At 39.3% G+C, this 23,128-nt stretch overlaps 1 protein-coding gene across 2 annotated transcripts; it reads left to right on the top strand.

The window, feature by feature from the left end:
• The first annotated feature begins 640 nt into the window (after positions 1-640).
• Positions 641-22,579, top strand: TRABD (TraB domain containing). Of its 2 annotated transcripts, none has more exons than XM_009897343.2 (9): positions 641-740; positions 2,760-2,838; positions 5,392-5,558; positions 6,535-6,675; positions 11,260-11,370; positions 12,762-12,901; positions 14,129-14,301; positions 16,920-17,031; positions 19,843-22,579. In XM_009897343.2, the coding sequence occupies exons 1-9, from the start codon at positions 717-719 to the stop codon at positions 20,018-20,020; spliced, it is 1,125 nt and encodes a 374-aa protein (XP_009895645.1). In that variant the 5' UTR covers positions 641-716; the 3' UTR covers positions 20,021-22,579. The 2 variants fall into 2 exon arrangements, with proteins under 2 accessions (XP_009895645.1, XP_054029785.1); XM_054173810.1 differs by lacking the exon at positions 641-740 and adding an exon at positions 4,471-5,261 and having other exon boundaries at positions 2,758-2,838.
• Positions 22,580-23,128: the final 549 nt, after the last annotated feature.

The raw sequence follows: 23,128 nt of genomic DNA, 5'->3' as shown, positions 1-23,128 counted from the left end.
AAGAACATGGAGGCTTCCTTTTTACAAGGAGTCACCTGGAAAAGACAAGGGGTAATGGATACCGGTTATTCTGAGGGAGATTCCAATTGGACACAGGAGGAACACTTTTAACAGTGAGAGCATTGGAATAATCTCCCCAGGAATGTGGTGGATTACCCAACATTGGACTCTTCTAAAATTCATCTGGAGATAGTTTTGGGCCATCTTGTCCAGACCATGCTTTTGCCAAGAAAGGTTGGAGCAGATGACCCTTGAGTTCCCTTCTATCCTGGCATTCTGTGGTATGATTCTATGATTATGAGTGATCTGGAGGAAAAGGCCACTTTTGTGGAATCTTAAGACAGCAAAAAAGGCAAATTCTTGGTTCTGATTCCCTTCTTTGTCAGAGCTAATGCAGGGACTAGATTGGAACAGGCTAGTTTTAACCTGCTGATGTAGGGGGATTATAGTGGGGGATTTCTGTTCAGAGTTTATTATTTTTTTTAACAGCAGTGTTGGAAAGTTAGCATTTACGCACATTCAATGTACCATTTCTGTTACTTTCATCTTTCGTTAGAGATTATAGAGACACCACTTCCCTCCACCCCCCAGACCCTCTCCTCCCCCTTATAGTTCTTAAATATTCTGGGTTATGCCACTAAATTTTAATTCCCTTCCATTTTTTCTACTTCTTCCAGTTCTTGTGTGGTTGGTGAAAATAAGCCTGCACTGCACGGATGCAAGAGGAGCAACAGCCTGAGGTAAGGCTTGGAGCTGAAATGGTGTTTTTTCTCAGAAGAATTGCAGGGAAGGTCAAGACTGAATCAGCCAAGTCATTCTACTCAGTATACTGAGGGAAGGACTGCAAAGTCAGAAGGTCAAGATGACCAGTGTGAGACCCCTTTTAAAATAGAGGGATAGTGGGGGCTGAGCACGCTTTTTAGGCCACATTTAAGTTCTTTTCGGGGTTCTTTTCCCTGCGATTATGAAAGCTAAAAAAGATGCTTTGTATTAATTTATTTGCAGAAAATAGCCTAACCTATGAGTTTAAACCTTTAGGAGGAAAAAATATCATGTGAGTAAATCACACAAATAGATTGTATGCAAATGATGTCGCTGTTAAGGACCTTGCCAAGTTGAATGCCAGTTGCTTTATGCTATTCTTTATGTTCCTTTTCTTCTCCTTTCGTATACAAAGATATCAAACCCTTTTTCTGGTTTACAAGTTCTGTAGTTAATTACAAAACAAACTAAAATAAAAATGGCTACAAGTTGTAATCTTGCTATGATCACAAACCCAGCGTAAGTGACAGGATTAATTCCTTATGTTACAGAAGGATACATTTTTCCCAAATATTTTTGTGACTGGAGTTGTATGTGCAGTCAGGAGAGTCAAACCATATGTTGTGATCAAAAGCTGAGCTGGTATTAAATTAGATTTGTGAATGTAATTGCAATTTGTTGTGTTATTACAGTTTGCAGTTGTCAATGAACAGACTTCTGCTTTGTAATGAAAGAATGATATGTTACTGTGAATGTTTTAAGCTTTGCACCATAAAGCTGTTGTACTTTCTAGTCTTACTCCATGAAATCTATGGTAATTTTTGCCTTACCTTCCTTGGGGCCAAAGTAAGACACCCAGTATTTATTATCTGAAAATTACTGTTTGGCACAATGGAATGCAAGAAGAAATTAATCATTCTTCTTGAAAGCTCTTAACAGTCAGATGTGCTTTGTACAGTCCTGTATTAAATCTTACCAGGATAAGTACAAAGTAAATAAACCAGTCATTCTAGCTAAGAAACTGACACCCTTCAGGAAAGCTTTGCTGCCTGCTTGCTAACTCATGAATACTGTCTTCCATTTGGAAGGTACTTTCTCTAATTTTTTGATTTAATGTGGTTCAAGAATTCCAAATTCTACCAATAAGCAACCTGATTCTATTTCAATTTAATGTAGTTGCCTAAGGATAGTTTATAGTTGAGCTTTCCCTAGTTCTCAAGTCTCCCTCTTATGCACTAACTGCACCTCTTTGGCCAGGATGATACAGGCTGAGTGACTGGGATTGTTTGAATTCTATGCATAGGTTTTGAAACTTGCCTGCTGGTTAAAGATTTTGTTAACTGAAGACCTGCCTCAAATACCTCTAATGATAATACCTTAAAGTCAGTCCTTGGGAATATTTTCAATAGCCTTCTGATTTGGAGAATAAAACTATGCAGATGCTTTGCATCCTTTTGACTTTAAATTCTAATGTTTGTAAAGTCAACAAACACAAACAATCAATTTCAATTTGCTTACTGTGTTATTTCAAGAGAATAAAATACTTAAATGGAGTCTTCTAGAATGGAAGTGTGTATACTTGTGAGTGCTGACTCCTGACAGACTAACGCTGGCTGGTAGTTGAGTCAATAAATGGCAATGTTGTTATAGTAACTGGTAAATGTTTTAGTTTCCAACACAGAAAACACTAGTGTTAGAAATAAATGTATTCTTTTTACTTGGGAATCAGTTTGTTTTGCTTTCATTCCATGTAAGGTATAAACCTTACATTTTAAGATAAGTATGAAGTAGTTTTTGACATGATCTTTCTCAGGCTTACCCAGCCAGGAGCAAAACAGTTCTGAAACCACAGACGTTTTGAACTCTTGACACTGTTTAAATTATTTACTTGCTTGAATATTATATGTAGGCTCAGGTTGAGAAAACTCACAAGGGGAAAGAGGTATTAAAACATTTCATTATAATTCCCAGCCTCCTTTTGAATTTGTTTCACACAGGCTGCTGCAGATCCAATGTCCTCCTCTGATGCACCAGAAGATGGCCCAAAGGAAACATCAAGTGTGTCACAGAATATCTGTATGTTTCTGGTTTGACTGGGGCGGGTATATCATGTTGGAAGCATGTTAAGCTAAAGGTCCATGCTTTTTCCTTACCTATTAAGAATTATGGCTCTTAGCACAAAAAGGCGGCGTGAATGAGGTCGCATCCGATTAAATTGTTCGTGATTTGTAGAACCCAGTTGCATAACCCCAGTTGTCAATCTTCAGTCTTCTGTGCTTATGCTTTCAAATAAAACCAGAAGTGGTTTTTGATTTAACAGATCTACTTGGCTATTGTTTTACGCTCGGTTGTTGCTCTCTAAGCCAGAGATGCGCAAGCATTTGCTTTGATTTTTGGCATCCAGCATTGTGATGTTGAATCAGTTGTTCCATATGGAATACTTTGCCCACACTAGCATGATGATAATTTGGTATGAAAGCCAAGGCTACAGCATGCAGGAATGGAAGTATTCCAGCAAAAACTGGGAAGAATATCAGTCCCTACCTTTCTTTCTCCCTCTGAGAAAGAAAGGCTTCTTAGGATTTACTTTGTGTTTATTTTTATACCATTGTGATATTAATGTATATGATGCTCCTTTTGAACAACAGGAGCATTCAGATTGTGCCTTCTGGCAAATAATAGGCTCTGAACCACCTTAGGGCAAATTAGCAGGTAAGAGCAATAGAACTATAATGCTGAAGTTGCTGAATAATCCCTAGGGATCACACATTTCAGAAGTAACAGTCATGGGAGCAAACAGAGCCTTGACTGAAGCTATGGGAAAAAGCATTCAGACCTAAAGAAACAGATTAGCTTTTCTGTATGTTGCTTTTTTCTCCAGATAGAGAAGTTGGTTTAATAAAAACAATAGCCACTCCTGAGAATGTTTAACTTGATTATGTCCTTGAATAATAACATCTTTTACTACAACATTGCAGCAGTTTTTCTTCACATGAAACATTGTTCAGTCCAGTTCTGAATATATGTATGAAGGCTTGAAAAGTTAGTAAGACATTAAATTCTTTTAAGAGTAAGGGGGGGAGAATAGATAAAAACTACTTTAAAGTAGGATATCTGTGCTATAAATGGCTCTGGACTGGGAGAGTAATTGGGGAAGGTATGATTCACGCTTCTCAATTTCTTATATTCTTCATTAGATACCCACTGCTACCATTGTGGGAGGCAGGATATTTGCTTAAGTAGATTTCAGCTCATGTACTGTGGCCGCCTTTATGATTGTGTGACTGAGAGTGCTACAAATGCAACAGTTTGATCTCCTTTTCTTCCTTTTACAGTTGTGTTTTCCCCTCCCCACTTTAGCATCACCGTCTGTTTTGGCAGCAACATGGTCTTAGGTCAGACCATACTGACTGCAGCACACCATGTTCTTGGGTATTGACCATGAAGTACTATGCTGCTAAAAATCTTAACTAAGAAGGATCATGGAGGGTGGCTTTTGGGGGTGGATTTTGTGTTTTTTTGACATAAAATCTTGTGAGATAAGTATTTGTGGGACAGATCTGGGGCCAGAGCCACGCAGTTCAACCAGACTGGTAAAACAAATAAATGTATGGTAGGAGGCTGTAATTTATCTGCATCTTTGACATCCTGCCTGCAAACTGTTCACTAACCTATTTTCTCTTTCCTGGGATTATGATCCTATTCCAGGCTTCTGGACCACTTGAGACCTCTGCTAACTTGTGCAGCAGCTTGCCAAAGAAAGAGAGTTGGTTGGAAACAAAACTCTGCTTTCCTGCTTGATGCTTTTTTCTTTTTTTCCTAAGATACATTACAAATTAAAGATGATGCAAAGTTACTGTTTTTTTTCTATTGATGTAAAACTGAAGCTTCTCTATCTCAGTTAATGAGGCTTTCTGGCATTTAACAAGCAACTGTGATGGAACTGACAGACCTTCCAATTTTCCATGGCAAGTTTAACATAGATAGGCTAAACTACGTTGTGCATTTAGTCTTAAATAGTTTGTTGTTGAAACTAGAAGAGGAGTGATTTGTTTCCTGACCTGAGTACCTCTTAAGGTTTAATTTTCAATTGTATATTTATCCTTACTGTGTTAACCACAGAAAAGGCTAAGACTGGTACCGTAGGTGTCCTATATGTGCCAGTATGTGTAGGTGACTTTACCAGGGTACTCACACCAGTGTACATGTGTTGCTATCATTCACACAGATAAAATCCCCCAAAGGATGCTTTTGGTTTAGTATTTAAAACATGCTATTTTATTTTAATTTTTCCCCTTTAAATTTAGTGTATATCTTTTCTAAGTATTCTTTGCTTCTCTATCCACCTCACCTGCCACACAGCTTCTCTCTTTCCCTTACTGAACTGCGTGGACAACCTGTCCCAGTGTCCACAGGGTAGGAAACCTGGACTGAGACCCATGCTTGGAGGCAGCCTCTCCAGTGGTGGCACTCTCAATGATGTAGCCTCAGAATTGAATGTAAGATTACAGTGATAAATCGATGGCCTTTTAGCTCCACTCTGATGTTTAGTGGTGACATTTTTATTTTCTGTTTTACTTACCTGCACTTTGTAGTCATGTGTGCTGTTCTGTTTTTCTTTGTGTATAGCTGATGCAGATGCATTTAAAATTCTCCTGGAGATGAAAATGAAGAAGAGGCAGAAGCAGCCTGCTTTACCAAGCACTGTGACTGAGCTTGGCACTGAGGATGGTTCTAAAGTATATGTGGTTGGGACAGCCCACTTCAGTGACAGCAGCAAAAAGGATGTAGTGAAGGTAAATATTAAGTGGAAGCCCTTCATCAGCATGTTTAGATTGTTCTCAACTTACCATGAAGTAGAATGAAGTCCAGCTTCCTGACTCAGTTCTATGCTGTAAACTGAAGACTCTTCCTTTTCTTGTTGGCTCTTAGAGGGCTAATAGTCCTGTGGCATGAGCTGAGGCAGGCATAGTAACTTAATTTTTTGATAGAATGCATCGCTCTCCTGTATCTAATATTTTTATTTGGCCTTGAACAGCCAATGCAGATACAGTGCCAGTGTTAGAAGTCTTACTAATGAAGATTACTGTCACAATAACAGTATCGCACCAACAGTGTGTACAGTAGTTGTTGTATGCTCACTGTGATGAGGATGTGCTAAGAAGATGCAAAGCCTAGAACAAAACCTGCAGTTTACAGCTTGTCTGTGCCCAGGGTGTATAATACTGAGCTGTAAAACCATGCCTTCCCAAACTTGATTCTGTTCTCAAAATGGAAATGGGTCTGAAGCGCTGGTGAAAGCAGAAACTATTTCATACTGTAATTCATCCAAAGTCTGCAGTTGAAAGTGGCTTTATTCTTTAGGAGCTAGAGGAGAAGGAGGAGGAGGAATCTTGTGCAAGAACCATCAACCATGGTTTTTAAAAGCTTATTCTAACTGAGACTGCAAATGATCACAGAGTGTGGTCAAAAGGAATTTCTTGAAATGTGGAGAGTCTTAACATCACGTTTTTCTCACCTCTTCCCAGCACAATGTGCTCTCAGTCTTTTTTGTTCTAAAACATCAGTAACTAAAGCATTTCATTGACTTTTTCCTTAATGTTTTTGTCAGTACATAGCTATTTAGAGAAGCATTATTTACTTTGTCTCGGTTCTTTTAATTGAAAATGATTGCTCTAATGTGCTTTTATTAAGTCCCTTTTCTCATGAAAGTATTTGTTGGCTGCGTTTCTGTTTAATCCTTCCTAAACTGGTGTAAATTATCTTTTTCAGACAATACAAGAAGTGCAGCCTGATGTAGTTGTGGTGGAACTATGCCAGTATAGAGTTTCCATGTTAAAAATGGATGAAAAGACATTACTGAAAGAAGCCAAAGAAATAAATCTGGAAAAACTTCAACAAGCTATAAAGCAGGTATTACAGAATCACAGAATCAACCAGGTTGGAAAAGACCTCAGAGATCATCAATTCCAACCTATTACCCAATACCTAACAGCTCATGATAACTAAACCATGGTTCCAAGTGACATATCCAATCTTTTTTTGAACACCTTCAGGGAGGGTGACTCTACCACCTCCCTGGGCAGCACATTCCAATGGCCAATTACTCTTTCTGTGAAGAACTTTCTCCTCACCTCATGCCTAAACTTCCTCTGGTGCAGCTTGAGACTGTCCTCTTGTTCTGCCACTGGTTGCCTGGGAGAAGAGACCGACCCCCAGCTGTCTACAACCTCCTTTCAGGTAGTTGTAGAGAGCAACAAGGTCTCCCCTGAGCCTCCTCTTCTCCAGGCTAAACAACCCCAGCTCCCTCACCCTCTCCTCATAGGGCTTGTGCTTGAGACTTCTCACCAGCCTCGTTGCCCTTCTCTGGACACATTCAAGTATCTCAATGTCCTTCTTAAATTGAGGGGCCCAGAACTGGACACAGTTGGCCTAACCAGTGTTAGGAAGTCATTCTGCCCCCATGCTCTTCTGCTGGCCACACTATTTCTGATTCAGGCCAGGATGCCCTTGGCCTTCTTGGCCACCTGGGCATACTGCTGGCTCATGTTCAGCTGGCTGTCAACCAGTACCCCCTGAGTTCCTTTCTGCCTGGCTGCTCTGTAGCCACTCTGTTCCCAGCCTGTAGCACTGCGTGGGGTTGTTGTGGCCAAAATACAGAACCCAGCACTTGGGCTTGTTGAATGTCATCATGTTTGACTCTGCCCATCTGCCCAGCCAGTCAAGGTCCCTCTGCAGAGCCGGCTGATCCTCTAACAGATCGACATCTGCCCCCAGCTTGGTGTCATTTGCAAACTTATTAATGGTGGACTCTATCTCCTCATCCAGAACATCAGTAAAGATACTAAACAGGATTGGGCCCAGCACTGATGCCTGGGGGACATCGCTAGTGACTGGCAGCCAGCTGGAAGTGGCACCATTCACCACCACTCAGGGCATGGCCATCCAGCCAGTATTCCCACAGTGAGAATGCAAAAGTTTCTGTTAAGAGCAGTTTGTCAAGTTGCAACCAAAACCAGTGTTCCTACCAGCTGAGAACATAATACTGCTCATCTAGGAGGGAGTACCATTACACTGGCAAACTTGATTTCAGCTGAAGTATTGAGTGCTTCTGTTCCACAACAATACTGCTTTGGCAGTTGTTGGCCTTGGCAGGAATCCTCCTGGGCTTGGCACTTAGGCCATTTGCAAGACACAAATTGTCACTGTAATGCTTTGCTAAGATATTATTACTAGTGAAATCTGTATTACAACTATATATGGAGCACTTGGTTTTTCTATAGTCTGTCATGATCTGTTTAGCTGCAGTGTTCCTTCATCATCCCAGTGTGTTGCTCTTTTTTCAAATTCTCATACACTTTTTTGGAGTAGTTCTAATTGACAGTAGGCCTTGGGGGAGGTTTTTGAAAGGTTTGGGCTGAAAAGTGGGGGATTTGATTAAAATTATAACTACTCTGGCAGTTTTGATGTGTGGGGTGTGTTCTGTATTTTTTTCAGTTTTGTCAAGTTAGTTTGCCTTTAAAGAAGCTAGACACAGTGAAACAGCACAAAGTTGACTAAAATGACAGGGCATTTGATTAGAATGACAGCATATGGTCAATTATAAGAACAGTTTCCAATGTGCAGCTGAATGGACAGATTAATAGGTTGTGATTTTGGTTGTGTGGTAATTATATATTGGAATTGGTGTACTGATGTAATTGAGGGAATTTCTAGGGTTGCACCCCTCATAAGAATGTAATGTGCATCCATGCGTAAGTGCAGTGACTGGGGGCTAGTCTACTTGTGTGTTTGTGCACATAATGTCTGAGTGCAGGCTTTCTGACTCAATGTTAGGCAATAACGTGTTTCCTCTTTTCTTTACTTCTGTCAAATGAAATAACATTGCAAAACATTTGCATACTTCAGGAATTGCTGCCTCCGTCTCTTAGATACAATGGCTAGTTCTGATGTGTATAGCTGAAAGGATGCATCTTCAGCATCTTCACAACAGCCAGAGCAGCACAGCTGGGGATTTTCTGACCTATTCAACAAGCACAGAAGCCTGGGTCGGTTTTTTTGTTGTTGATGTTTTTGGGGCAGTTTAATATCAGAGCTAAATGAAACAAATTTTGTTGTGTTTCTCCATTAAGAGGAAAATAACAGATTGGGGTTTTTTCTGTAACATAAATTCATGTTGATAGCTTTGTAATTAGCACTTCCTACCAGGGCTTGAAGTGATCGTAGATGCAGACAGTAGGAAACAACTGTGTTGACTCCAAAGCCCGAGAATATTGCAAAGATCCCGCCAATTGTTACAGCTCAGTTTCAGTCTCCTTTGTCACCAGGGACAATGCAAATAGTAAAATGTGGGTGTTACACCTTTTGAAATAACAGTTCTCAGTATGTAGTCTCAAATGGGGGGGAACACACAAAAACCAACTAACCAACCAAAAAACCCTGAACTCAAACCCAAATGAAGAAACAAACAACAACAAAAAAACCAAGTGACAACAACAAAGAACACCATAAAAAACCACCACCACCGAAAAATCCCACATCCCAAACACTTAACAAACCTCCAGCCTTTCCCTTTTGATTCAGTAGCATTTCATTGCTCTGAACTGAAGTTGGATACCAAGGAGGGTGTTAGTATGAAACTGCGACGTGCTTGCAAGGGGTGGTGGTATTCACAGCTTATCAAGGAAATGTTGTAGGTTAAAAACAACCTTCCTTCAGCCCCTCCTTATATTTCAAATCAGTTGTTTGCTTAATGGAAAGCAAAAAGGTAGTTCTCTGCAAAGGGACATTGCAGACTAGTACCTGGATCAAATGCAGACTGCTTGAAGATGCATGGTAACAGCTGACTTAAACCAAACTAGTGAGATAGGTTTTATCTTGTATTCTCTCCTGGCTTCCTGTTTCCTCTGTCCTTTCTGTATCCATACCATTACTGTGCAGCAATCTGAACAGGGCTTGCTGTTTTAGCATTTCTCTCAGCTTTTCTTTATATCACAGGCTTCCCAGCCCTTTGGTCATCTTTGTGGCCCTTCTGTGGAACCTAGAAAGCAATTGCTTTCTATTTGTGCATTGCTTTGTATTTATGTCTGTTGCATCTAACCTATGAAATTATTGCCAACCACGTGGGATTTATTGCTCTTTCATAGTCAGCCTGCCTTCATCTGGCATTGAATAATCTGGTATTGACAATAACCTTTTTTACTGTTCTGTTCACCTCTTTTTTGTGCATTTTGCCCTTTACATCCCAACATTATCTGTGTGGCTGGTTGGTTGTGAGTGCTTCTACATATGGCTACTTGTCACCTTTTACTCCTTGCTACTGAGCAAATATGGCACAGGCACTGAGTCCCATGCAAGTTAAGAGCACAAATGCCTTGGACACTCTGTTAGCCAGCAGGATGAATCTTTCTGTCAGCATGTGAAAATGCAGCTTCAAATACATCAGTCCTGAAGGGCAGATCAGTCAGCAAATAACCTGTGGTAACTTCAAGCAGTGATATTAACTCAAGGTATCCTGTGTAACCTCATCTCCAGTTGCTTAAAGGTGGTGCTATAGCAGGAAATGAACCTCTGGTGAGGGAATGGCAGGGAATGCCCCTCTTGGTAGTGGTATGGACTGGTGCCAAATTGAGAGGTGACGGCGTAACCAAAGTACAGAATACAGTTGGGGTCTAGTAACTCAGTTGCAAAAATAACTGGTTGAGGACAGTCAGAGCTGGACAGGAGGAATAGCTGTGAATGTATTTCTTTGAGATGTTGCTTTCATTTTTAGTGTAAAAGGGTGGGGAAGGGGAATTTTTGCATAAATATATATTTAAGAATTATTTTCTTTTTAAAACGGAAGAGTCTTGATTTTAAGCCTCTCTTCAGAAAGTAAGGGACTATGTGAGGAGAGGCCTTCAGTCTGGGAGTGAGTGGGAGTGAGTCATATTCAGCATTGTGAGGCTTTTCTAAGGTTTTACTTGCTGAAGTCATGCAAGCAATTTATTGTGCAACACCAGATTCTTCTGTGTCTGTTAACCTAACCAGTGCCCAGCCTAGTGTTTAAGATTAGACCACTACCTACTTCCCTTTCAGTATCCTTGCAACATAGCATTCACTACACATTCAATGGATTATACTTCCCTAGTCCCAATTTTTGTAATGAGAGCAAGAAAAGTTAAGTTCATAGTGTGAGCTGTTTTACTGTTCAGTAGTTTAGACACTTTCTTTGACCAAACAGAGTAAATCTATTCTGAGGTAGGTCTATCTGTCCTCCCTTGTTTTCTTAACTCTGCCATACATCTTTGTGAAAAGGGAGGCTACTCTGGCCACACTGAAGCAAAAATACATCACAACACAAACAGAAATAAAAGAGGTAGCCTTGGTGCTGCTTCTTTACTATGATAATTAATGTGCCTTTTTTTTTTTTTTTCATGAGTGTGAACAGTGTATTCTTCTGAGAAATTCACACAGCTTGTTGATGTTTTTGTTTTGTTTATTTCCCTCTTCTGCCAGAATGGAGTCATGTCTGGATTGATGCAAATGCTGCTTCTGAAGGTTTCTGCTCACATCACAGAACAGCTGGGAATGGCCCCAGGAGGAGAATTCAGGGAGGCTTTCAAAGAGGTGTGAACTTTGAAATGTTTTTTTCTGAGGTCACATTGCTACCCTTTTGCTCCCAGAGTCAAACTAAATAAAGCCATTTGTTACTGACTGGCCATATTTCTGCCTATGATCTTCAGTTTCAAAATACACTTGAAAGTGCAGAGATTTGTACCCCTAAGTGCCATGAAAGCAACTCCAAAAAGGCTTCAAATGATAAAAGGTTTTCTTGATACTGATTTTATTTGATGACTAATTTGTTTTGTTCCTGTAAAAGAATTGCTTTTGAATTCTATATATGGATTGTGGTCCCACTGTTGGTGCTGTCAGGGTTTCAGGCTGTGAAAACCATCTCTAAAGCATTAATGACACTTAACACATTCCTCTAGAAAGATTATTTGGGGAAGTGAAATTTCTTACTGGTCTGTTAATCCTCTCTGGTCTTTTGATGTTCCCTTTTGTACTACTTAGAGCTGTGATACTGAGAAGAAAAGAGTGTCTGAACTTCAGCTGTGTATGATAGTTACTATTTGGGTTTTGGTTTTTTTTGCTTTTGGGTTGGGGGGGTTATTTGTTTGTTTTGGCTTGGTTTTGTGTATTTTTTTGTCTGGGAATACCAAAACACTGTTTTCACTGTATGTGTCCATCTTGCAGAATGTAACTTGATATCTTTATGTAAATTAGGTAAGGAAATATGAGATAACAGAGCTGTTGATGTATTTATCCTTAACAAAAAGAGAACTATTTCAAGGCTTATTTTCCTGAGCACTCCAGACCGGAGGGGAAATTCTGAAGTGTTTTCCATTTTAAGGAGGAAAGAAAAGTAGATATCTGTATATTACCTCTGTCCTGTTCTAAAGTGGTTGCTTTGAAATCTTTTAACATACAGGTGTGCAGAGGGAATAATTTTCTAGAAATTATGTGCTGTGCTAAAATTTGTCAGTCTGAGCCTACAGTGAAGACTCGCCTTGCACTGTCATATGGTATCTGGTATCAGTTCGTGTTTTTAAGTTCCTCCTGGAATATGTTTCACCTTGACAAACTGGTAGGCGATTGATCCTGACAAATTTTATGTTAAAGCAATACAAGCAAGCACTCATTTCATTCAAACCCAGAAAGGTGTTGAGCAACGTAAGGAAAAAGCTCCTACACCTGCTTAGGTAAAAGTAATCTGTAGTGGATGGCATTGCAATTTAATGTTTTGACTGTAATACCTACTACATCTTGCAGCTGATGAAGTATTTTGTAAATTGTATTTACAGTAAAGCCAAATGGGGGTTTTTATGTTGAAGTATGGGGCTGCTTACTCTTTTTCAGGATACCTTGTGTAACATTAAAGCATCCTCTTAATGAGGATGTACTGTGCTGCAGTATGAACTACTGAACTGACTAGTGATTTGTATTTTCTCCTTCAGGCCAGTAAGGTACCTTTCTGTAAATTCCATCTTGGAGACCGACCCATCCCTGTTACATTTAAAAGAGCAATTGCTGCACTTTCTTTCTGGCAAAAAGTCAAGCTTGCCTGGGGCCTTTGCTTCTTATCTGACCCAATCAGGTATGAATAAGCATCCTGTATGTTTATCAGGGTGAATTGTTCAGTCCTCTTACCCAGCCTGATGCAGTGAAACTTTGAAGTATTTTTACTAGCCTGATACCAGCGTGAAACTACATGCAGGCTTTTGAGGGGCATTGGAGGATCTATTTTTCTGCATTCTTTTATCCATCCTAAGAACATTGCAGTTTTGAACTGCAACATTAAGGTAATTACAGTATATGCACACTAGCTTTCCACTGAAGCTTGGACATAAAATCTCAGTTGTTGCCATACAGTTGATTTTTATTTTTTTTAAATAACATGAGAGTGGGGGTTGAAAAGGAAAGGTGGTTTTGATTGGAAGTTGTCGGGAAGAGGGAGATACTGTGCACCCAACTATCAGCAGGAGATTCTGTACAAAATGGCATGATTCAGTATCAAATTTGTGTCAGTCTGATAGCTTTTCTATCTTTTGTTGTAAGGAGCAATGCATTTCAGATTTTGGACATCCCTGTTGCCATTTGTAGCATCCTTTTGATCTTGAAAACCAAAGAAACGGTGCTTGGCATCATTCTTCAGTAGACAGTGATGCAAAACCAGCTGCTTGTATGGTTCTATAGATACAAACAAATGATTAACAGCACCTACAAAAAATTAAAAAGCTCATTACAGTTACTTCTGCAGTTTTTATTTATTTTCTGCCAGTTTCCTATTCTTCTCTTCAGGGAACTGATTTATAACTTTGACTTCCCTGCTGAAGACCTGTGATTGACACTAGGAACCTGCAGAGCTCTTTCCATCTCCTCAAACTCTGCACCTTATGGTGTGCTTTTTTTGTCCCTGAAATAGAGCCTTTCTGTGTTCAGATCTGCTGTCTCGGGAGTGCTCTGTGTTGCCTCTTCTAAGGATATTAATATACACTGAAAATGGAACACTGTGATAACATATATTTTCTTCGAAGCCCTAGTGCTTTTTCTCTGACTTGTCAGCTTTCAGACTGGGGAGGGTGAAAATCCAGTTGCACTGCCTAAGGGCAGGTGACCTCTCTTCTTCCTCTTACTGTAGAGGCATTGTTAGGTATCTAGTATTTCAGGTTTATGGAGGTTGTTTTGCTTTTGGAGAGAAGAACTGGGGGAGAAGTGTAGAGTTGGTTGCTGAATACATATAATACTGAATTGTTTTTATTCATTGGTTTGTATTGGGCTTTAAAAGCATAACAAATACTGAGAAAGCTCTCCTTTCTTTCAGTAAAGATGATGTGGAGAAATGCAAACAGAAGGATTTACTGGAGCAGATGATGGCAGAAATGATTGGAGAATTCCCTGATCTTCATCGAACGATTGTCTCAGAACGAGACATTTACTTGACCTACATGCTGAAGCAAGCAGCAAAGCAGATTGAACTACCTCGAGCTTCAGAAAGTAATTGTTTTAAAGCATATATAACCAGCAAGGTGTTCTTTGTATACTAATCCAAATTTCAGTTCTTCTCAGGAAATGTGGGATTTTCTGTTCTTGTGTGCCACATCACAGTGCTTAAAAAATTAGGGATGCTTCTGTTGCAACCACCTAGATCAGTAGACTCCAAATTACAACTTTTTCATTGTGCTATTCAAAACTGGAAAATACTAATTACTGTTGATAAAGGAAGGCATCTGGGACTACAGTAGAGCATGAGACAGTCTAGGTTTATGTCATGTGTCTCTCACGATGTTATCATGCCAGATTTATTGTTCCTGAGCAGTTAGTGATGATGCATTTCTTCCTAAATACATTATCTCTAATTTCAAAGTTTTTCATATTGTGTCTAATATAAATTGAGCTGCTAGGAACCCTGATGTGACAATGATAATAGAACATGTGACTCTGCATGTTTCAGCAAGGCATAGGCATACAGGATGATTGCTTTTCTATGGCCTTTGGAAGTATTTTTCTGCCAAATGTGGTCTGCATGCCCTCCCTCTACAGACTTTTGCTATCTTAAGATACTGTTTGAAGTCAGAGACTGGCACTGTCTTGTGACTGACTGAAAAAATGGCAAGGGGATTACACTTACTTCTTTCCTCTCACTTGCCTAATAATATATGTGTGGCCTTCATAAAGTTTGTCCAAAGACACAGTATTTCCTTTAGTGCAGTTGATATGGCTGAAAGAGACACAGATGCATTCATTTACTTGGTCCAAAGTGCAGGCTGGAAATTCAGTTTTATTGTTGATCCTGGACGGGTTATGAGCCAGAGAAGGAATCTACTGCTTTAACTCTACATTCTTAAAAGCTCAGTCTCTGGGTCATTGTTTTAGTGAATGCCTTTGAAATTGAAGGCATTATGAAGGACTTAAAATAGAAGTTGGAATCAAAAAAAGACAAGAACATGAGGGACTACCTGACTGCTAGTCATGTGTCTCAGTATCTTATTTGAGAAGAGACAATACCAAGGCGTTTTGTTTAGGCGCTGTGCAGCTTATATACGTGTCATCTGTTGTACTGTTCATTCATGCTTGTGAGAGGCAAAACGAAAAAGGGGGGAAATGGCAAATTATATACTTAAGATTTATAAGCAAAATACAAAACCCCACAGTTCAAAGGAGCAGAAATAGGGCATCACCACCATTGTCCAATCATTTCCTGTTGTAGGGACATTGTAAGGGGAAATTTCTGAATACTGTTTTTAGGACTGAAGTTTTTAGACTTCTGGTCTGATGTATTTTTAAACCAAATCTGATTTATTGTTAGCCTTGGACTATTTGCTTGGGTGGACTTCTCCAAACAGCTGGCAGATGAAGTGTTCACATTCAGTTTTCCATTCTATCCTTATTCCATACAAAACATTCTGAGAGAAGGATAAAAGTTTCTTCCAGGACTAAGATTCAGGCAGGGCTTTAAACCTTACTGGTGTCATCTTTGAATCCTGCCCAGCAGCAGACAGGAACATACAGATGAAGGTGAATGTGATGTGCTGTGGACAGCCCGTTCTGCTGTGGTGCTGTGCTCTGCCACTGTTGTAACTGCAGCTCTGATTTAGAGCAACCCTAGAACAGACTGAGAAAAGTCAAGTCCAAAGAAACAGTTTTGAGAAGGTGTGTAATAGTTCTAGTGTTTTCAATACAGTTTTGTTCCATTTTAGGAGGAGCTGTTTGATTTTTTTTCTTTTTACTTACTTCTGGGACAGTCAAGTGTGGATATTTAAAGCAAGACAATGGAACTTGCTCACATTTTATATTTATGTAGTCTATTTAAGTATAATTTTCCCCATGTAGGAAAGCAGCCTAATTACTACTACTTAAAATTTTCTGTGAATTACTTTTATTGTCATGTGATGACATATTTTTACTGGGGGAAAGAGAATCCCAAAACTTTCAGGAACAGCATTTTAAATTCCACTGTGGTGTTGAATTTGGATGGTAGATGGGAGCTAGCAGATGTTGCATGGTGTCTGGCTAGCTGCTATACAGAAATAGTGCTTCTTTTGCTGTTACTTGCTGAGGCCATGTCTGTAACAGTAAATCTAATGAGCAGTTGTGATTTCAAGTGCTATTCTCCAATTGTTCATTCTGCTTGTTAACTCAGGTCTTGTCACAGTTCGTATATGTACTGACTGCCACCATCCTAAGTGGGGGAGAAAGCTCTGTTCAGAAGATAGCAAAGACCATGGCTGTTCCTAATATGCAGTGCAGAAACATGGCTCACAGGGAAGGAATGAATTTCATTTAGGTTGCATCTGCTGAGCTTCTTACCCTGAGGCTGGTTTATGAGCCCTGGTCAGGTCTGTGTCCTGAAACAAGTGTTTCCAAAAATCTGGAAACCTTGCTGATTCATTTTTTATTTTATTTTTTTACATTATTTTTTTCAGACTTTCAGCATAAGATGCCATAGGTGAGATGAGCATTAATTTCTAGTATGTAACAGAGTTTTAATGTCTAGTAGTAAGTCTTTACCTCTTGGAAATGTCATTTTTGTAATCTCAGACATTACCTATTTCTTTATAGCTTGAAATCCGTTCCTTTCCTGATGTGTTTATTTCACTCCATCTCTTTTTCAGCTGAACCTAGAAAATACATCCCAGCTGTTGTAGTTGGTGTTGTTGGGATGGGTCATGTACCTGGAATTGAAAAGAACTGGAACTCTGACTTAAACATCCAGGAAATAATGAGGTAAACATTGTTCATGTAACAGCCTCTATTGCTAAAAGACAGCAATAATTGACAAATTGATAAAAGACAGCTTGAAGAAGCATCATTGCTGTCATATTTGCCCTGTCAGCTCACTGATTTGCTGTGCTTGCACATTGTACTTTCAGCAAAGGAAAAGAAAATATCAAAGCAAAAAAGTAAATAGTTGGCTATTGAAGGAAGTAGAGATGAGAAGATGACCTTGTCTAGAAAGAAAATTCACTGATCCACACTTAAGGCTTTTAAAACAGTAATTCAAATAAGGGCTACAGAAAATGGTAAAAACAAAACCAGGCTTCCAGTGTAGCTTAGGTAAATATAAACTGGTGCAAAGTGTGCGTTGTCAGGACACTGCTGTTTCTGGCAAGCATATTATCATGGTTGCTCATAGTCTGTACATATGTAAGTAATAGCACATTTTAGTGTGCATATGGGCTGATATAAGCTACCTACTTGGTGAACTTTTGCTCCAAAGTACCTATTGAAATAGATGCATGTGCTTTGTAAAGGAAGGAATTAAAGAACCAAAATGTTCAGACTGTGTATCCTATACAGCCACAAAGGTCAGGACTTTAGAAATATAGGAGGGCTTATAGTATCAGCTGGTAGGACTGGTCTATGGTGTTTTAGGCTGATAGAGCTTTCCAGATATTGGCAATCACTGATTTACTGTGTGTAAGCATCTCACCCATCTCTTCAGAGACTCTGAAAAGCAAAAGAGACTGTGCCCCAATGAAACAGTGTATGTAGGCATCTAAAATACAATTTAGAGAGGCTTCTGGTGTCTGGATCCCAGAATGCAATGTACAGAAGCCCTGCCTAGCCCTTTAAAAGTCTGTTTCAAAGCTAAGGCTCACCTGGAGTCACAAACCAGATCTTTGTATTTCTCTGCATCCTCACAAGTAATGCATGAAATAAGGTTGTCCAAATCCATATCTGTGTGGGCAATTTCGGTTACATCATGGACGTTACAGAACTGAAGAGCCAAAAGCCTGGTTGCATGTCCTCCAAGCTTTCATAGAGGGCATTTTTCATCAAAGTTTAAACTCTGACTTGATTCTCTTTACTGTGCCAATGGCATAGCTAGATGGAATGGTTGCCAGTATCTTCTATAAGACATGAATATTGCTTTAACTTGACTTTCCAAAACAGTATAAACTAAATGATGTTCATAAGGTTACTATCTCTGAGACTCATTTCTTGTTCCACTTCTACCCCTCATGCTACTGCTCTGCAGCTGCTGACCAGTTACAGGAGTATTTTTTGTGCATTAGTGGTTGCCACCTCTCTTAAGTGAAAGGTTTGGGGTTTTTTACTGTTTTTGGAGGTATTTAGTTAGGTTTTACAAGTTGTGAAGTGATCTTTTCTCAGACTTCCCTTTAAGTTCGTGCATTTAACTTAAGTCTCAGCAGACTTTAGTGTCTGCTTGCAATTGTTATGAACTGATTTTTTTTAATTGTACTAAGGGATGGAAATTGAGAAACAATAGACAGAAAACCACATAAGAAGGTGTAAGGGGATGACTTTATTCCATGGTTTATTCAGTGTATATTCTTTTAAAAAAAACCTCTTCTTTATGTTCCCTTAATAAGCAAAATCTTACCAGTAATAACTTTGCCCTAGTTTGAGTGCTTGGATCTAAACTTAGTCTGGTTTATACTTATCTCAGCACGCCTAACCTGATCTGAGTGTGCCCACCTCGTTTTTGCACTGCTGTGTGAAATAAATGAGAAGTTGTGGCTTCTTTGAGAAGACGTGTAGAGACCCTGTGAGAGGACTATTTTAGTTGCAGTGTAGGCATGCTGTGGGTGCAGGGCCAAATGAGGTGCTGCGGAGTCTGTTAGCGAAGGTGCAGGGCTACATGTGCATGTGGCTGTGCTTTCAAAGACAGTTTTAATTTGAGGTGATATTAACAGTTTTCTTCATATGCTAATTGAGTAAGGTTACTTTAAGGCAGGCATTGTGCCTGTTGACCTCTGCCCTGCTGCTTCCAGGAGGCCAGTGCAGACTTACACATTGCTCTGTGAAGGTCTCAAAGCCAGCAAAACCTACCAGAGTGAAGACAGCTTTGTGCAAAGCCTCTAATTGGTCTGCACTGTCATCTGTGGAGATTCAGAGGCTCTCGCACTGCAGAGACTTACCCTCAACATGCTTATGCTGGGAGCTGCAGTTAGGCTAGTAAGCCTGGCATCCCCAGGGTACACCTTGCTGAAACACCCCCCCCAAATCTGCTCCAGACTTAGCCCTTCTGGATGTGCAAACTTGATCAGGTCCTGATGTATGTTTCCCTCCACCACCCTGAATGACAGCAGAGTGATTGTATAGGTGTTGGTCTTAGGCTGTGTCCTATGTTTCTTCTGTCTCTGCAGCAGTTTAGGATAGTAGAGCCTTTCAAATAGCAAGCGGCACTTTGCAGAAAGTGATGTGCAATAGTAACATCATAAACAGGTTGACAAAGTGTTAGCTTCTAGTGTTCATCCAGAAGTCCTGAGGTTCTCTTAGTTATTTTAGTGTTATGTTAGTGTGATGGGAAAGTCAAGGTCCGTAGCCATTAAGAGTGGCGTTGTGCCTAAGTGAAAAAGGCTTTATTATTTTTTACATTTTTGGTTTTATTATTTCATTTGGTTGCAGCCCTTAAGCATGAAAGTGTGTTTTGTTCATGCCACATCTGTTAACTGCATGTTTCCTGCACTCTAAGGGGCAAAGGGAGTAAAGTTCCATGTTTGGATTGGAAGATGCCTGTTCTTTCCAGCTGTGTGGATATTAACATCACTTTTATATCTTTTGCTTCAGTGTGCCTCCTCCGTCAGCTTCAAGTAAGATTTTCAAATTTGCCATAAAAGCAACAGTTTTTGGACTGATGGGATATGGCTGCTACCGAATAGGTCAAAGGACAGTTCAGTTTATCCTCTCAATGCCAGCAGCACAGAGCTATCTTCAGAAGCTGACAGAAATAAGATCTCAACATTGAACATCGAGTGGAGGCACTGTGAAGAAGATGGCTGACAAAGGGTGATAGAGGCAACAAGTGAGAACGGGAATGAAGGAAGGGTGAGATGAGAGTTCTAGACCCAGAGATGATTGATGCTGAGCAACACTAAATCACTGTATGATAAAAGACTTGATCCTAAAGTTACACCAGCTATGTTCTAATGAGTAAGTTTGATTCCTGATGTGTTGCATGAAACCATGTGATTCCAGATTGAGGTAAAAGAAATGTACACAAATATATTATATATGCATACTGTATATATAATATACATATTACTGGTGATGTAGTACAGACAGCTTGAAGAGTGTAAGTTCACGACTTCTTTTCCAGAGGAACAATAGGAAGTAACCTAATTGGCTGCATCTACTCCAAAGTTCAGGGAAATTTGTCTTGAGTGATTCTTTGCTTTTTTGTTCCATAGGTATAATAATACCTAGTGGTCATTTCTGGTGCCAGACACTTTTACATATAATTTAGAAGGACGTCTTCTCAACGTGTGTTTTTATACTGAAAACATTTAGGCTTTTTTTAAACTTGAGCTTTCAAAAAGATTTAAGAATTGTACAGGCTGTCATACGTACACTGCTCAAATTTTTTTACAAGCCTTACTGAAGAACAGGAACGTTGCCTTTAGATTGCATCCCTTGTTACCACCACCACTTGAACCGTCTTTCTCCTGCACAGAGAAGGTATAGCCACGCCATCAGAATGCAGTGTGGTTTGTCAGATGTTTACAGGACAGTCTGTTCCTTTAGATTAGCTTATTTAAACTGTATTATTTAGCCAAATCCTGCTGGATTCAGTATTGTAAATTTAAGAGACTAGAACTACTGTACAATTTACTTTTGTTTCTCAGACCATTCATTCATTAGGGCGAAGTCTGGAATTAAGAGTACCTGCCCCTCATTTTTCATACACAAAAATACCTTATTTATCAATGTAATTTCTCAGTGAATTAATATTTTAACCTATTTAATAGAAAAGCTGTGTTCAATTTTGGTTTTCAAACTAGCTATAGCATTTTATTTGGATTTCCTGCTATCTGTACACAGAACTATGGGTACTTCAGACTGCTGTGATTTTTCTTTCTTAATTATCCAGGACAGCCATCCATCATCAATCTATTAGTTTTCTTTTTTGTTTGTTTATTTTTCTTTACTCCTAGGTTCATATTTCATAGGAATTTTTTGGTGCCCTTTATAGAGGATTGTCAATGATTGTAAAGCGCCCTCTGCAATCAGCTAGTCCCAGTTCAACAACACAGAGAACTGTAATTGTCATATCAGAGTTTTATCCTGATGTATTTGCTTCTCAGGCTGATATACAGTTGCTCATCCCTTTAAAGCGAAGTTTCTGTCTGTATTAATTTCTTTTGGGAATGAAAGATAGAAACCAGTGTGCGAGGCGGGAGGAAAAAGAGGTGATGTTGTGTTTTGTATTTGTTGTTTGGGTTTAATAAAATCAACAAACTGCTTTTAGTAGGGTGCATTTCCAAAGCCTTGCACTGGAAATCACCCCACTCGGTCTTGTGTTTGCTGGAAGTATGTACATGTATCTTCTGTGCCGTGTTTTCTTTTCCAAGCTTTTTAAAGGAAGTTAAGGGTCTGCTGCTCCTTTCTGTGACGGTATTGACTTTGCTGGGAGCTGGTCTGGCCATGCAACCTGTTGCTTTCTGCCTTGCACTTTGAAAATGTTGTGAGGCCCCCTGCAGAAAATTGTGTAACTGCATGTTTTATCTTTAAACCTGTCAAATCTAACCCAATCCTGCACAGCTTTTAAGATGGTGCTAGGTGATTTTCAGGGTCTGGTCTTTGCAGTTGTGCAGGAAGTAAAACCTTAGAAATGAAAAGGGCAGCGGTTCACACATCTCGGACACAAAGTGTAAATGGTAACACAGAATACAGTGGAGGCAGGTCCTTTTATTTTCCATCTGTCAGTGCTTCAGAAACCACCAGCCATCTCTGGCAAGAGGAAAAGCAGCATTTGTAAACAATTTGTAGAAGACTAGTGACTGCTTGAATTTTGATTCCTGATCAATTTTTTTCTTTTCTTCTTTTTTTTGAGGTTTCATGTGTTTACAAATAAGCAATCCTATTTGAATAATTCTGTTGTATTGTATGCACATTTTTAAAAGATGAAAGCAAAAGCTTAAGCTCATTCTGCTCCTGGCTTTACTGACCTACCAAAATACTGTTTGGTTTGGGGGGGTTTTTAGAATTTTTAGCTGGTAGAATTCGATATGTTGATGTTTTGCTTTAAGTTATCTACAGATTTTTAAGGTATCTGCAGGTATTTTTAAAGCTCTGTAGATCTTTGATATCTGCTCAGGTAATTTTACACAAATGAAATCAAATCTAAGGTAAATTTTAGATATGAGCCTTAAATTTGGGTGGGACTAATGCTAAGCGATTGTCATGGAGCATTCTTGCAGACTTAATATTTTATGCTTTTAGGCAGAAGTGATTGCCATGCAAGTTGTCCATTCGTTACTCAATTATGATCTTCAGCTGATACCTTAAGTCTATTGTTTCATTCTTTGTTTTTCCTACAAAGCATATCAGCAGATTCTTCAAGGAGCCTGTTTGTGGACAGAATTTGCAATTTCTCTTCCCCCTGTTGCAAACTGGCAGGTCCATATGCACGGGCTGTTTACTCAGTGGCACTGGAAAGGCTGATGAATTTGCAGAACTAACAGTCCTATGAATCCATACACGAATGCTCAATGTTGTATATTCAATGTCTTTTACTGTTTATGTAGCATAATCAGTGTTTGAGGTCTATTCTTTTCTGTCTCAGTCAGTCCTTTCAGTGTTAACAGCATCCTGTAAAGTTTAAATACATTGAATTGTCCCAGCCCTGCCTCAACCTTACAAAGCCATATTGTATTTTTTTGGTGACATGTACATCTGTTTTATGCATTTGTACATGTGATGTAAATTTGAAGTATTTTTTAACAACGTGTGCCTTTAAAGTGATTTAAACAACCTTATGTTCTATGATATAAAAAATAAAATATTTTAACCACCATTTCTGTTGAAAGCATGTATTTTTACTGAGAACAAATACTGGTTAGCTAGATCTAGTATA

The sequence above is a fragment of the Dryobates pubescens genome, chromosome 27, assembly GCF_014839835.1.
Source record: "Dryobates pubescens isolate bDryPub1 chromosome 27, bDryPub1.pri, whole genome shotgun sequence".
Lineage (NCBI taxonomy): Eukaryota > Metazoa > Chordata > Aves > Piciformes > Picidae > Dryobates > Dryobates pubescens.
Note: the sequence above shows the minus strand (reverse complement) of the source record. Positions and strands in the feature narration are given on the sequence as shown.

Bases quoted from the DNA above. Each gene is read 5' to 3' on its own strand.
- TRABD (XM_009897343.2), top strand. From the start codon at position 717: ATGCAAGAGGAGCAACAGCCTGAG. The intron at 14,302-16,919 runs GTAATTGTTTTA...TCTCTTTTTCAG, and splicing joins ACTACCTCGAGCTTCAGAAA to CTGAACCTAGAAAATACATC. The intron at 17,032-19,842 runs GTAAACATTGTT...CTTTTGCTTCAG, and splicing joins AACATCCAGGAAATAATGAG to TGTGCCTCCTCCGTCAGCTT.